Source organism: Mugil cephalus, chromosome 15 (assembly GCF_022458985.1).
Source record: "Mugil cephalus isolate CIBA_MC_2020 chromosome 15, CIBA_Mcephalus_1.1, whole genome shotgun sequence".
Taxonomy (NCBI): Eukaryota; Metazoa; Chordata; class Actinopteri; order Mugiliformes; family Mugilidae; genus Mugil; species Mugil cephalus.
In genome coordinates this window covers 24,310,496-24,326,420 of record NC_061784.1, presented here as the reverse complement: position 1 = coordinate 24,326,420, position 15,925 = coordinate 24,310,496, and the positions used below count along the sequence as shown (strand labels likewise).

General features: G+C 41.3%; 1 protein-coding gene across 1 annotated transcript; it reads right to left on the bottom strand.

Moving 5' to 3' along the window:
• Positions 1 to 188: 188 nt before the first annotated feature.
• Positions 189 to 15,151, bottom strand: fhl1b (four and a half LIM domains 1b). The gene is made up of 6 exons (XM_047607994.1): positions 15,005 to 15,151; positions 3,233 to 3,412; positions 2,605 to 2,779; positions 1,844 to 2,013; positions 1,577 to 1,763; positions 189 to 1,128 (listed from the first exon to the last, which is right to left on the bottom strand). Exons 2-6 carry the CDS (start codon positions 3,386 to 3,388, stop codon positions 977 to 979), a joined length of 840 nt encoding a protein of 279 aa, XP_047463950.1. The 5' UTR covers positions 3,389 to 3,412; positions 15,005 to 15,151; the 3' UTR covers positions 189 to 976.
• Positions 15,152 to 15,925: the final 774 nt, after the last annotated feature.

Genomic DNA, 15,925 nt, shown 5'->3' with positions numbered 1-15,925 from the left:
AAAAAGACACAAAAAGTTGTTTGAATTTGAAACTGTTGAATGCAGATATATTTTCTTCTTCCTAGAGTCTGTTTGCTCATCGACAGTGAGACAAGATTAATAGAGATTAAACATGAATGAAATTAACTCTGAGATTAATCTGATTAAATACTTTAATCATTTGGCAGCACTAAGAAAAACACAACTACTTTTCCATATTGTAGAAAGTTTATTAGATTTTAGCGACACATACATGTAATTGCACATATTCAAATTAAATGTTTATTTTCTCCTCAGAGTAAAAATAATGCATCAAGTTGTTTTACTTAAAATACAGATCAAGTCATACAGATCAGCTGAAGAGGTTAAAAACTATTCATTTCAGATTTAGATCCCCTCATTGAAACACAGCGTCAGCTTTAACCCTTATATTGTGTCAAATTTAACCTGAACACGAGTTCAAATGTGTAAAAGGGGAAATTTTCCTTGACTTTTTTGGGACGAGAACAGATACTTTAACACTACAAAAGAAGTTTTCATCATAGAAAATGTTTTAGTTTCTCTGTGGATCCAATTTGACTCAATGTACTCGTTTTTTTGGTGAATTCAAATAAAAAAAATAACATTTAATCCAGAGTTTACATGGATATGAATGAATGAATGAATGAATGAATGAATGAAGACAGATATGAGATGAACAGCGCTGGATGATTAGCACATTTTTTGGGGCTGGATTAAGTCATGAGTCAGTTTTGACGTGTTCAGCTTTCTGACACATTATAAGGGTTAAATAAAAATAACCTTTAGTTTTATATTGTTGAAAGTGAAAATCGGATCTTCCCCCATAATAACGTCACGGCTATGAGCTTTAGACTCATAGAAAGCATCAATGCATCATGATATACTGGATATTATTCATGCGTCCGGCGGTTTGGACAATAAACAGAGCGCTCACTGGTCTTTATGTGCAAACACACACAGCGGTTGTGTAGCGCTGCTACTTGTTGCCACAGTCGGTGCAGAGGACGTCTCGTCCCTGGGCCACGAACTTCTTGTTGGCCAGACTCAGGGAGCATCTCTTACAGTTGAAGCAGTACTCGTGCCAGGAGCCGCCCTCGTAGTTCACCACGTTCACTCCTTTACCGAAACCTGTGAGGAGACGCATCAGGGTTTATATCCGCAACCGACCGACTGTTACCTCAGACCAGCTCCTTCAAAGTCAGGACACAGTGATCACACGTCTCCTGTTAGTTATTTATCTTTGGTTTGACCCAATTCAATGTTTAACGTCTCTAAATATATGATTTACATTTTTTTTTTGCTTCATATTTAATGACTTTTCCTGATTTACTGGAGACACATTTTATACCAAGAATATGAACTTAGAAATGACATGAAGACACTTAAACACGTCTCGTTTTTCTAATTTAAGGTCACTCAGTGAGATTATATCTGTATATTAGAGGTGTAACAGGTGTAACATGTGTTTAAAGAGTTTTTCAGCAAACAAACAGGAAGACCTGGACCGTTTCCTCAGGTTTAACTTGCTGGAGTCAGACTGACCCAGTGATAAACGGTAAACTGAAGGGGACAGGACCTGTGATGGGGTTTTGGCAGCCGCTGCATTTCTTGGCCACTGAGCTCTTGTAGCAGTCCACACAGAAGACCTGGTCCTGGTGGTTGGTGAAACTGGTCCCGGCCAGAGGTTTGGAGCAGGAGCTGCAGACGAAGCAGTGGCTGTGCCACGGCTGGTCCTGGTAGTTCACCCCCCCAGAGGTTATAGGCTGGAGACACGCACGGAAAGTTAAATCCTCCTCACATTTCACGTACATGACGATGCGACGCTTCGCTGGACAGATTTTACCTTTTTGCAGCAGACGCAGGTCTTGGCGAACTTCTTGTCGTGGCAGGGGCTGCAGTACACGTCGCTGCCTTTGGAGAGGAAACTCTGGGATCCTATCGGTTGTTTGCAGCTGAAACAGGTGAAACATTCGTCGTGCCACGAGTTTCCTTTGTACTCGACGCTCTCAGTTCCTGGAGGAGATGAAGACGTACGAAACATCGTCAAAATAAAATGTTTACTGACGACATCGTGGTGGAAACATGAGAATCATATAAATAGTTTTTAATAAGAATTAATTCTTCTTTTTTAAATTGTGAAATGAAACAATTCAGATATGAACAGTTTGAACAAGACGTGTGTGTGTGTGGGAGCATAAATGGTTTATTGGCAGATTATGATCATAGTGACAGTTACAACTGCAATAATAATAATAATAGTATTTAATTATAATGATAAGAACAGCAGAGATGATGGAGGAAAGTGTCATATGAAACTGACAGACTGATCCATCGCTGCTCTTTGTTCCTGGTTAAAATGCCTCTGTGCATACTGGGTGTTTCATACTGAGGTTATTTATTTATGTGGCTTTTAAGACAAGAGTCTCTGCAAAATCTCATCATGTTTTCATAATGACAAAAAAGATTCTTAAAATCCGAGGACGGCTTATTGCGTCTGAGCTGTGGACCAGGTTGATGCTCGCTACAGTGACGTCCTCCTCCCTTAGCTTTAGCTTCATGTGTTGTGCGTCTGTAAGTGAAGCTGCAGGGTGTGGGTGGTCGTACCAGCCAGAATGGGCTTGTAGCAGCTGTGGCAGCGTGGAGCGTCCTCTCTGGAGCAACACTTCCCGCACATGATGCGATCATCCTTGGTGTTGAAGGGCTCCTTGGCCAGAGGCTTGTAACATTTGGCACAACGGAAACACTCCTCATGCCAGTAGCGTCCTTTGTGGCTGAGCTCCTGTTTCACATTCAGACCCAGTCAGTTTGGTTCAGCTTGGTCATTATTACACAACATGCAGATATAAGTGGAATAAAAAGGCCGAATGGAGCGAGTTAAAAGCCAAAGATCACAGTGGAATCAGTGGCTCTTATAGAGGTGGCCAACGCAGAAGATAAAATGTTGGTTCACATCCTACGAGTTTGTTGGTCATAAAAGTTAAGTCATTAAATTTCCCTCCTGTGATCCTGGAACGTGTTTTTATAATGTTACGCAAGAAACACGGGAGATAAAAGGCTGATAAAAACCACAGAAGATAACAGGACTGATACAGAAAGAATTGAGTTTGTGGAGAGGATGGATTCACAGTGTCTGCACTGATCCCTTCAATACGAAGCGACTTCTCCACATTGTGTTACAGGATGATGTGTCATTAATGCCCTGCATGCACTTTAACCTCCTGTGAGCTGGTACCTTGTTTTCCACGGAGATGGGTCGGTGGCACTCGGCGCAGGAGTTGGCGCAGAACTTGGTGTGGCAGCGAACGCACACCGGTCGACCCTCACTGCGCACAAACCTCTTCCCCCCGAGGTCCTCGCGGCAGTAGAAACACTGAGAGCTGTCGGACATGGTCACATCCACATGGACTCACACCTGGAGCCAGAACAGAGAGGACAGAGGGAATGAACCCTGCTGCAGGGAGACTCCTATTCCAAACTACCACAGGGGGGCGCTGTGGTGTGAAAAAGGCTTCAAAGAAGAAACCCCAGAGGTAAATAAAGAGGAGGCCGAGAAGTCAACGTCCACAGAAAAACACTTGTAACTTCATAACAGAAATCAAAACCTTTGTATTTCTGCAGAGTCTCTGAGGGGAGGAGCTTACGACTGGTGGATTTAAAGAGCAGGTCTTCTTGTTTTTTTTTTTTGTTTTTTTATACATTTCAACAGCTGCTATAGTTGTTGTTGCTGGCAACAGATAAAGCAACACGGCAACTTCCAGAGTTTAAAGAGATGACAGGAAAGAATCAACGTCAATAAAACATCTCGAACTTCATAAAAGAAATAAAAGTATTTACAGCCTGGTCCAATAAAACCAATAAAACCATCTTATATTTTTGTAACCATATTGTGCAGGCGACTCATCATAGGATGGACATGGACTTTCAGAGGGGGCTGAATGCTGTTAGTTGGGGTGGGGGGGTCTTTGAGGGTAGGGGGCACTAGGGTCTGGTCTAGCTGGGGCTACATTTCTAAGTAAGATCCACATGAATGAACACCAGGACCAGAGGTTTCCCTGCAGAAACACTGAACTGTCACACGATGGTTTAAACATTATGAACTTCTCCTGTGGGTGGTCATAATGTTGTGGCCGGTCGGGGCACTGAAGCACGTTGCTCTCTCTGAGTTGCACCGAGCTATTTGTTCAGCTGCCAGGTGCACACACCAGTGTCGGTGTTTTATTGTGTGCTATGCTCCGTCTCCATCGCGTCTTATCTCGTCCAGATAGAGAAGCTCAGGTGACTGATACGTTTCACGTCTGATCTGAGAGGAAAACAAATCTATGTGTATCTAGATACGACGCAGTAATCAAAATATAACAACGCGCACACATCAGTCGGTTTTATGGCTGCCTTAAAGCTGAATGAACCTCTAAACCTGGAGAGAGGAGTGTACCCAGCACTTGATTACCTCGGCTAAATGATCTGAACTTTGCTAAATGTTTGACGATCACATTACGAGATTTAATTTCCTCTGGTTCTGATAAGTGGAGGTCTCTGTTTGCAGGAATCAGTCACACAACACGACTCTCAGCATGAAACGTAACCACCTCCATCCTCGACTTGGGACTGATTGAGGCACCAGGGTCCATATTAATGAAAGATCCTTAGAGAGAAGAGCTGCTCCTACTGGACGAAGAATAAGAACATTAAACTAGAACCCTGATGTTTTCTCATCCAAATGGATGAAGAGCAACAATGAAATGAATCCAACTATTTTTATCTCTGTCTATATTTTCATTCTCTTCATTCCTCATTAAAGTTTGACTTTTCCTTTCTCGTGTCTGGACCAGGTTCATGTTCACTTCTTTAAAACCCGTCTAAACTTCTGCAGCTTCCTATTCATTTCTGATGTGTTTCTAACATGTTTTACATCCATATAACTGTTGTGAGTTGACGTAGAAGTGGAGCTGGATGCAGAGTTTTCCCACATCACGTTCACGCTGCCTGACCACCAGGAATCCTCCAGAACTCTGCACGGTGAGCGAACACATGAAGGAATGCCTGGTATGACTAATGTGGTGAGATCTGGATCGCTGACAACTCAAACACACATGAGCCACTCCCTTACAAACCACAAACTACAGCACTGGCCTCTCGGATGGAGCTGCACGTCGGAGCAGATGCTCCAGGAAGTTCTGGTTTTGGCCGATTACGTTTCCACGAGTTTGGGCTGTGGTGGAAAAGTCTCGGATGTTTCTCATGACCTTAAGTTCTCTGCAGAACCTGAGATGATTTGATTTGGTAACTTCTATTTTGAACACGTTTTGAAAATAAACAGATAAAAATGGCTCCACATAGATTCAGATTCTGTGTCTTTTTTCATAAGTTCCTGTTTTATTTTGTTACGTTCTTAGGTTTCCTGTCTTGTGTTCTCCAGCCTTTGTTGCTTCGTCGGTTTCTCCTTGTGTGTATACAGCCCTGCCTTCCCCTTTGTTCCCTGTCGTATCATTTTAGTCTCCATGCTTTTGTTTCCTTGCCAAGTTTTTGCCATGTGCCACGTTTTTGTCCTTGAGCCACGTTTTCTGACTCCTTGTGTATTTTTCTGTTTGGATGTGGAATATCTGCACAACCTCTGCAGCACCTTTTGTTCGATTTTCTTATTAAATACTTTTTGCCTCGATCTCCTGCACCTGTGTCCTATCACAACCTTCAAATCCTGACAAATAGTTAGAGTAGTGACGCATGCTGTGTGTCCATCCCCCTAGAAATGCACACAACCTAAATATCACAATAAAAACTGGTAATGGAAACACCTACATTTCTAAAAACAGACTTTGTAAATGTCAGACTTTGTAAATGCTAACCACTGACTGCAGACGTCCTCCCCACAGAGCAAACCTTAAACAGTTGTTTTATTTAGATACGTTAATTACATGAATTTGCTTAGAATCTCACAAAAACAAAAGACAGACAATGTACACTATAATTTAGCACGTATTAGTAAACACAGCTAAACTCGTACCTGAGGAAAAGTCCCTGGAGTTGATCCTCTGGGAACCACAAGAGTTCATGTAATGAATTATTTCAGTCTGTCCTGAGACTCACACTGTTAGCATCTGATTCACAGCCACATTTTTGTTGCAACACAATGAGTTTTCAAATGACATGACTCGGTATGTGACTGTTGCTTCCTATTAACCAAGATCTGGGCTGATCCTGAGTCATCACCAGATGATGACCTAGTTTGGTCTGAAATAATCTTGACTGTTTGCTCCTTTAGAAAATACTGAACTTATCAGTTTATCTTGTGAGTTTGGAGCCAGAGGCTGTTCAGTACGGCCCGAGGGCGGAGCCACGGTATCGATGCCCCGCCCACACGTGTTCTGCTCTACCTCCACCAGCTACAAGGAAATGTTGGATTATACACTGAACTTAACTTTACAAATAGTTTTTACAACTCTCACGGTACAACTGGACCTCTTTACAGAGTGGTTGGAAACTGGTGGTCGTCATTATGTCACATCCTGTTTCTAAAGCGTGAAATAACGAACTAAAGCAAAACTAAGCAAAAAAACATCCATCAACTTTATATTTACTACCTAAAATGACAGAAACATCCTTGAAAAAAAAAAGGACGTGCATATTAGTGTTTTAGGTTGACACAAGCTCCGCCCACTAACATGGAGGGGGCGGAGCTTATGACCTATACTGCAGCCAGCCACCAGGGGGAGCTGTACTAGCTTTGGCTTCACTTTAGACCAGATGTTCCATATTTATTTACATTCTACGGGTGCAACTGACAATAATGAAATGACTTCTTTTGTGGCCTGTTCAACAGAAAATAATGTGAGGCTGACGTCCTGTGGAGTGGACGTAAACCTCCCTCTGAGTTACCTGTTAACACAGATATTATTAACAGGAAAACCAGACGCTGCTGTGTTGGTTGTCTCCCTCCACATAGAGGTTTGGTATTTACCTGTTATCTTCTCTTAGATATGTGACTTCCTGCCTCTCCTTAAACTAATAAGGATTGAGAAGAATTATATGTGCATTTGTGTATTATCTTTTATCCCATGTGTTTATTTTTGCTACATGAGCAAACTTGTTGGAGATCCAGCATGTGTGCAGCTCCATAATACGTGTGCAGGCGGTAATAAATCTTGGCTGTTGACATGGTTATCTGATGGAGCTGAACAATGGCTGACAGGAAGCCAGCCAGTATCCACACAGGTTGGAACTGAATAAGTGGCTGACGTCAGCCGGCTCTGAGGCTGCGGCATGTCTTTAGTTTTACGGTAATAAATATTCTTGCAGAGTCACGTCGCTGCAACGTGTTCCCAGCTTCCATCCAGGCTACCAATACAAAACTCCATGTTTGATCTCCATGGAAACAGTGCAATGTGAAATGAGGCTGTGGCCAAGGAAAACTCGGGAAAAGTCAAATGATTTTATCCACAGCAGGGAGAGGATTCCTGGGGTGAGACGCAGAGCAGTGTGTTTGGATTTAAAATAAACGTCAGTAACCTCAGCGTGGTTAATTGATCTGATTTTAATAGTTTTGGGGAAATAATGGGAGCTCTATGTTCCTGAGGAAAGTCTAGTATGAGGCTTTAAATCAGAGGGTCAAGCTCATTTTAGTTCAGGAGACACATTCAGCCTCTATTTGAACTGAGCTGTAAAGTAATATTATAACATAACGTATAAAAAGATCCACGTTTCCCTTTGTTTTAGTGTAAAGAAGAACAAGAAAATTATGATGAACTTTCCTTTTACAAAACATTTTAAGAGCAACCTGACTTTTTTAAAGAACAATAAGCACATTCCAGCTCATTGCTGCATCTACAGTTTAGTTCTGGATTATTACAAACATTTGTACGACTCGTATTCAGTTTCTGTCGCCGTTGTTGAAAATGAAACAAAATTTAACCCATGTAATAAAAAAGCCACAGCGCCACCCAGTGTTTGGGTGGAGTTGCTGCAGTGAACCAGCCTGACCAGGTTCAAGTGACGAGCTCTTTTCCAAAATGTGATAAACACCACGTAAACATGTTGAACCTGTTCATCAGTGTTTCATGTTAAAACGTTACATTTATTTAAAATATTCTACTAGATGCAGTTCCTCTCCAAACCACAACAAGCACCGACTCTATTTTTAGCCCGAGTGTGAAGCGTCCTCTCGACCAATCAATGATCTAAACAATCCAACATGGCGGCCAAACAAGACGGATGAGGACTTCTTCTCATGGACGTTACGCCAGTAAAAAGGCAGCGTCCAAAATTCAGGACAACAACAAGCAAAAAGATCACAACCCATCAGTGAAGTACATTTGGCCATTATTTATTACATATATATTCATTTATTCTATGAGCACCATGATATCCTTTGTTCTCTTATTTAAAAAAAAAGACAAAAACTATCCATGCATTTTGACATAAAATAAAATAAAGCTTAAATTTATAATCAATCGTTTAATACCAAGTTTTCGAAGCCAACGACTTATTTTAACAGGATAAACTGAATAGTTGTAAAATGCATTTGCATTTTCCTGAAAACTATTAAAATGGCTTCATAGCGTTTTGGAAAACATGGTACGTTACCATGTCTGGGTCCTACAGTCTGATAAAAGAGCCTTAACTCAGACTAAAACAGGACGCCCCCTGGAGGAAGACGTAGGAATGGCAGCTGCTACTTGTGTTTAACCCCCCCTGACTATTAGCAGCCCTGGTTCATGTCTCATGTTTTTGTCTCTTCGGTCAGTTTGGTCCACCTGGCTCTAACGCTTCCAAATCTGTTCCACATGGCGCTGGGAGGTCTGCAGGAGGAGAGGTGACGTCATGTCACACCAACGAACGAGGAGAAAATCACGTTTAAGACAAAGAGACCACGGCGAGACCAAACCGGTCGGGACAAACATGACCAGACAAACTGAAATAGTTGGTATTATTTCAGACTGAGCATGTACCAGCGCTCTGTGTGTTCCTGTGTGTGCTGGCGTGAGCTTATCGCTGAAGAATGTGGTGGAAAACTGAGAAACAGGAAGTCTCCATCAGGACGGTGAAGCTGGCACAGCCCAGCGACACTCGTCTACATGTACACGTTATTAACCGGGACAGTTTACACCATTAACACAGATTCAGAAACTCCGTCTGCACCGAGGTTCTTCACTGCGTCTGCAGGAGAAAACTCTTCTTCTCTTCTCTTTAATCACTGACTCAGCCTGAAGAAAATGTTTCCACCTAATGGGACTTCCTGAATCAGATCAGCTTGATTGGTCGAGTGTGTGAGCACGTACGAGTCTTGTACAAAAACACAGAACTTAAATAAGCTTCAAAAATAAACCCAGAACCATCAGTACAACACACAATGGACTTAAACAAATACAAATAAAGGATAAATCAGATATATAGATCAATTCATGAGTTTAATTATATATCATTTGAAAAACAAATGGAAACCTCACGTGTAAAGTATTCAGGCCACACCATGTCCTCATCTTTATCTGCAACTTTCACCAGTTATTGTGTCGCGTGTCACTTTAAAACCATGATCTCTAACAAATAACAACAATAACAACCTTTGTTTGGCCTCCTGGTCGTAGTCAGAGGATAAAGTGTCACTTTCACACTGAAAACTGAAGGTTGTCGCAGGATTTTCTGACCAGACTCGACCTGCTGTGAGAGCTGTGCTCCAGTTCCTCCATCTCATTCATCATCGTGTTGACAACGTCATCGTTACACATTTAAATGCATCGGAAGAACATGTTGCAAACCTGGAGAGGGACTGGAATCAGACTTAAACACAACAACTGAAGAAACGTAAACTATGGACAACATGGACGTCAGGGAGACCAATGTCAGCTTTGTTGTTTTGTGCATTGCAATTTGGTTCCTTTTGCAAAACATACAAACTCAATGAAGACTGAAAAATGCCCACGTGTTGCCATGATCAATAAAAAAGTGTCCCTGACTTATCAGTAACCAGCTAAAGATTGTGTAGCTACGTATTTGTTTGATTGAAAACAAATGGAAAAATATCTCTGCCTTTCAGAGACTGGTCTTGAGACCAACAAGTGAATCAAAACTTTGCTCTGTTTCAAGATGTGAGTGAGCAGCTCTCAGCCCTGGAGCTTCTACAACGACACAATCAGAACACAACAGGCAGGTACATCAGTGTCATCAGTTGATTTAACGCGTCGACGCAGGACAGGTCAAAATCCCAGGTGACTTCAGGAGCAGAAACACCACGACAACCCTTTCACAGTGGAGAAAAGACCCGGGACGACGCAGTGTGAAAGGGGCTTTATTGTTTAAATGTGGAGGCAGGACGTGGATTACAAGTGTTGGAATATGAGGGAACGAAATGACCTTTAAATTGAGGAAGTTCAAATACTTGTGGCTGTAACTTAGCAACAGACTGAGTTCAGCTTTACACTAAAGCTTCAAGTTCAGGGGCCTCGTAACGCACCAGCCGATCTGATCTGAGGGAGTCTGGACCAGAAACTCAAGAACATAATAACCTGCAAATAAAGACGACTCCAGATGTTTCTCTTTGTTTTAGTGCAGCTCATCCACGGTTTAGTTCTGTAACTCTGACCAGAGTCATATATCAGAGAGAGTCTGTCCAACCAGGGAACAGAGCGTCTGATCTGTCCCTCTGTGCTGATTGGTTCTGAGCTGGTCACATGTTTCATGGGCGCCATGTTGGATCCATCTAACCAATATTCATCCATAAAAAAGTGGCAATAACAGAGAATAAAGTTGGATTAAAAGTTAAAATATAGCGTCATATATACTGTGAAACCCATGTGTTCATGTAATTTATGTCCATGTAGATAAACACATTTAACTGACACGTAACTTTACCACAGTTACTACTAAGTTATTATGGCTAGCATGCTAATGCTATAATGCTAACACTAAATAACAGTGAGACTAGTTTTAGTTTTCAAATTCTCTGATAATTTGAACCTTTTAACGGTGATGGATGAACACGGAGACTGAGGAGAAGGTAAACACAGCTCCATGACTGATGAGGTGATTGGGCTACAAAGCATTTTACAGCTCATTTAAGATATTTAAAGGAAGTAGACGCTGGGATATTTAAGTGACAATAACATTTATAGGAACGTTAATGGTGGAAATAAGACGTTTATTTAAACATAGAGTTACACTGTAGAATCTAACCTCTGATGTAGCAAACATGGCGCCATGATTAGAGTTGGACAGACTCTCATTTATAACGTCTCTGATTTTGACTAAAACAGTAAATGTTGCAGTTAATATCGCCACTCAACATGTGATTTACAGCCCTCACAGCCCGGTTTATCCTCAGATAAAACAAAACTATGAGACCAAGAGCACGTAAACTCCACAGAAACTCTCAGAACCTTCTGTCCATGAGGCATCAGCCCACGTCACACATTCGATCCAAATATTAAACAGGGACCGTTCCCACCCTCCGCCTCCATCATCCCATCTGAAAAATAAATACACGTTTGAAACCGAGCAGCAAGTTCAGCTAAACATTTAGAGAAAGAGAAAGGGCGAGTAATTGTTTTATCTGGCTCAGCTCAGACACATTCCTGAGAGGAATCTGAGCGACGGCTAAGAAACATGTCCTCTACACCGGGACGGACCGGAGGAAGATGATGATGATGATGATGAAGATGATGATGTCTTTACCAGACGCTGATGCCTGGACGGATTCGTCCCACCTCACTTTGTCCTGACTAACATGCTCCAGTTTCCTCATTTGATTCTTTATTCGTGTCTCGGAGCAGAGAAAAAAACAAATCTACGTCCGATTTATGTTTCACAGGCGTCTACGAACTAAGCATCGTTCTTTCTTTACTCTTTGTTAGGATCCCCGTCTTCCTGGGGTCCACATCATCTCTGAGCAGGAAGTAGTTTTTAATATCTCATATCTTTAGTTCAATAAAGTCACCAAATATAAAACTATTTATTTCAGGACTGCAACAATTAAATCCCAACGTCCTCAAATGAGGTTTTTGCTAATTAGCCACGTTGTAGCTCGTTACTATTGATAGAATGTGTTAAATCTTCATGTTTTATCAAACTAGAGAAGTTAAACCTAAATTAACAAGTTACATCCATAAAACTTGATGAGGTTTTGTCCTGATCGGCTGCAGAATGAATCCACGCTGTCGTGTTTTTACTCTGACTAGCGTCTAGTTATGATGACATCAGGTCTAAAAGAAGCAGAACGAGAAACTACCACAAACTTTAAACCTAATGTCCACATGTGAGGACGCAGGGTCTCAGGAGGACATGAATTTCCCTTCAGAGGACCAACCATTAGAAAAGCGGTGATAGTGAGAAGATTAAAATACAGAAGGCGGCATTTAAGATACAATGTCGTAATCTACCCCTCCCTCTTTGTTTCCTTCCTTTTCTTGGCACATTTCACCATCAAGCATCAAAAAAAAAACAGCCTCAGAGAAAGTCATCATGTAATCAGAGTCCATTAAAACATTACATCACATTTCTACTGAAACCTCAGCTCGTACATGTACCTGAAAACGATGAGCTACAAGCTGCTACAAGAAGGAGGAACGTATGAAATCATCTCCACTGTCCTACACTCCACGTTCAATGTACCTGAACAACGCCTTGTTAGTTTGAGATATATTGGTTTTTTATCTTCTATATTCTTATATTTTATTCTTTAGTCCATCAATGTGTCCACTGTCTCTGCTGCTGTTAACAATGAGAATGTCCCCATCGCAGGACGATTAAAGGCATAAATCCTCTTATCTTATCTTATCTTATCTTTATTAATTAAACAAAGAACAGCTCCGGACAGATTTGTGTGAACAAGTCCACCCACTCCTATTCGTTATGAGTTTCTTCACCAACTTTACTCAACCCTGGAGAAACGACACAAGTCTGGACCTGACTCATCTGAGATGTGCTGGTGCCTTTAGATGCAGAGTGGAGTCCATTAGATAAACTCTGAACAATCACTGGATCCTTGACAAAGATATTTTATGTGCAGGTAGGAAATGTCTCCTGTCCTTATTTCTAGATGGACCATGGAAAACCTGTAGTCCAGCCTTTGAAAACATATGATATAAGAAAAGGACCCAAACCCTTTAGGATCTTACATGTGTAAACAGCACATAAACCCACTGTGACCTGTAATAAAACGGTCCATGATGCTGAAGTTCGTTCATTGTGTCTGTGTCTGGTCACACATGGTTTTTATTCGTCTGTTTCGTTAAAACAACATTTCATGAGGTCTGGAGATGAATAAAATCCACGTTCTTCTGCTCCTGGACTCTAAGCGCCAACGAAAACGGAACATTTACACTCGTCTTTAACTGAATCCATGTTTCACTTTATTTATTGCTGAACTGAACCTATTTTACATTTTTATATTTACTACTATTAATCTTGACTCTTTATAGACATATCTGTCTTATTCCCTCCTCTCTGCTGTTACTGGCAGGAGGCCTGACATTAGTTTATAGTTTATGGACCTCTGGTTCTGGTTCTGGTTCTGGTTCTGGACTGGGCGACATGGAGCAGACTGGAGCTTTCTGTTCATTCTCTATGTTGTTATTAATCATCATACTCTTCCTCTGTTGCTCCAAGATGTTTCACTTATTCATTTATTTTCATTTTGAACCAGTTGCATTGGGCAGAAACTTGTGACAGGATTTATTCCTGTGTCCGGTCACTTTAAAGTAGAACCTGACGTTTATCTGTAAAATGAGTTTGAATATTGATGCAGCAGAAACAGGACGAGCAGCTTCTTCCTCTACACTCACATTTAAATTTAATTACTGCTATTTTTGCTGTTTTCGTTATTTTAAACAGAGTATTTTTATTTTACTGGAGCTCTGAGCCACTAAATGCAGGTTTTAGATTTAGATTTAGTCCCTTTAAAGCCGTGAGTTTTAACAGGGAAGAAGAAGAAATAGCACCAGAGGGATTTTAATTGACTGTGTGAAGCATTTTTTAGTCTCAGTGGTTCCATCAAAGGTGCGTCTGTAACGTCGACCTCCTCTCCACTCGTTTAAATTTCATCACCACTTTTCTAAGTATTTTTTGTTGTTTTCTGTTGTTTTTGTCTGAGCTGCTAAATGCAGGTTTTACATTTATATTTTATAAGTTTTAAGCCGTGTGCTGCAGGAATATTCATGCAAATATTCATGCAAATACTCTAAAGTCGACTGTTAAACTCGAGTAGAGTCTTAAGTTTGCAGGATTACGCTTCGAGCACACACAGTATTTACTGGACACTTTTAAACTCCAGCTCTGTGTGATCTGGGACATGTACGTTAATAACAGGGGTCACGTCTCAAAGCAAATGTTCTGCACGATTCACTGACTTCACCTCATTCTGTATCGAGACACATTAGTGCTTTAGTACAAGTCTTAGTACTAATGTGCTGTTTCTTTACTTTTCAGTATGAGTCAAGTAAACGTCACTAAACTTTCCTAAACTCTGTGAAACTCAGTGTTGGTGTAAAACGAGGACACTCGTAGTAAACTTGGATGAACTAACACCAACAGGAGCCGTGTAAAAGCAGCACCGGGGGAATTTTAACTGACTCTGTGAAGTGTTATTTATTTTTATTTTTCAGCCTCAGTGGTTCCATCACTGGGTGAGAATAAAGAGAGGGAGGGAAAGAGAGAGAGACTTCCTAACTGGAACCAGATTTCAGGAGCAGCCCAGACAGAGACAGAGACAGACAGAGACAGAGACAGAGACAGAGACAACGCCCCAGACACGTTTAAAAGCAGCTTCCTCTTCAGGTTAAAGTTACACCATGAGGGACACAGTTACTCTGAGGTGCAGCTCATTATTTAATGAGATCAATAACTTTCCTCTGGTTTCCTCTGATCATGAGGAGCATGCAGGTCTGTCCCAGAGACAGAGGAGACTGTCCCTGTCCCTGGTCCCTGTCCCTGTCCCTGGTCCCTGTCTCTGTCTCTGTCTCTGTCTGGAGGCTCTAAGGGGACTCACTAATAAACGCTGCCGAGGATCGGACGCTCTTACCGGGATCGGGGTGACGTCTGCAGCCGTGGATGAGCTGCGGAGCTCCGCTTTAACGAAATCCAACACACCGCGGTTATAAACACGGAGCGTCTGCGCCTGCGTCGAGTCAGCACCGACCCAGCAGGAGGGGGGCGGAGCCTCCGGAAGGGGGAGGTTCCAAATAAGTCACTCATTACATCCTGGAACTGTTGCTTGAGTCCACGAACTAATGTCTTTTACCGTGGACTGAATATAAATATGTGAAGCCAAATCTGTAGAGCTCCTCCTGGTGGCTGTAGGCTGCAGTACAGGTCGCTATAAGCCCCACCCCCTCCAGGTTAGTGGGCGGGACTTGGGCCGAATTAAAGTAGTAAAATACACATCATGTTATTTTATTTCAAGGATGTTATTTTAGTAGGAATGTGCGATACCAAATCATACCGAGGCTAATATCCTGAAACGACATATTTATATACGGTCCGTACGTTTTATAGTTTTACTTTATCCGACTTTAAAACACCATCCATCTCCATTTCTTGTTCATTTGTTCATATACTATTGTATTTTACTCATATTTCATTTTTTATTTGATGTGAATCTTATTTTATTTTATCTTTCTGCTGGATGAAACTAAGCAGTTCTTCTCTGTATAGTTCAAATTTAGGAAAATATTAAGGAAATATCAAAACTTAAAACGTTTTTTACAACAATTCGAACAAAGGTGGATGTAAATTGTTCTTTCTGTGAAGATGTTTTTCATTTGTTTTGGTTTTGTTCTTTCTCCACCAACAGATATTGTTTGGCTTCATTGACTCATTCATCTGCCAATAGAAACAATTCTATCATGAATCTATTATTATACATTTAGTTAATAACATCCATCTTTGAAGCGACATATTAAAGCCATCAGACGTTCCACTTATATTTTATTTCTATGATGTT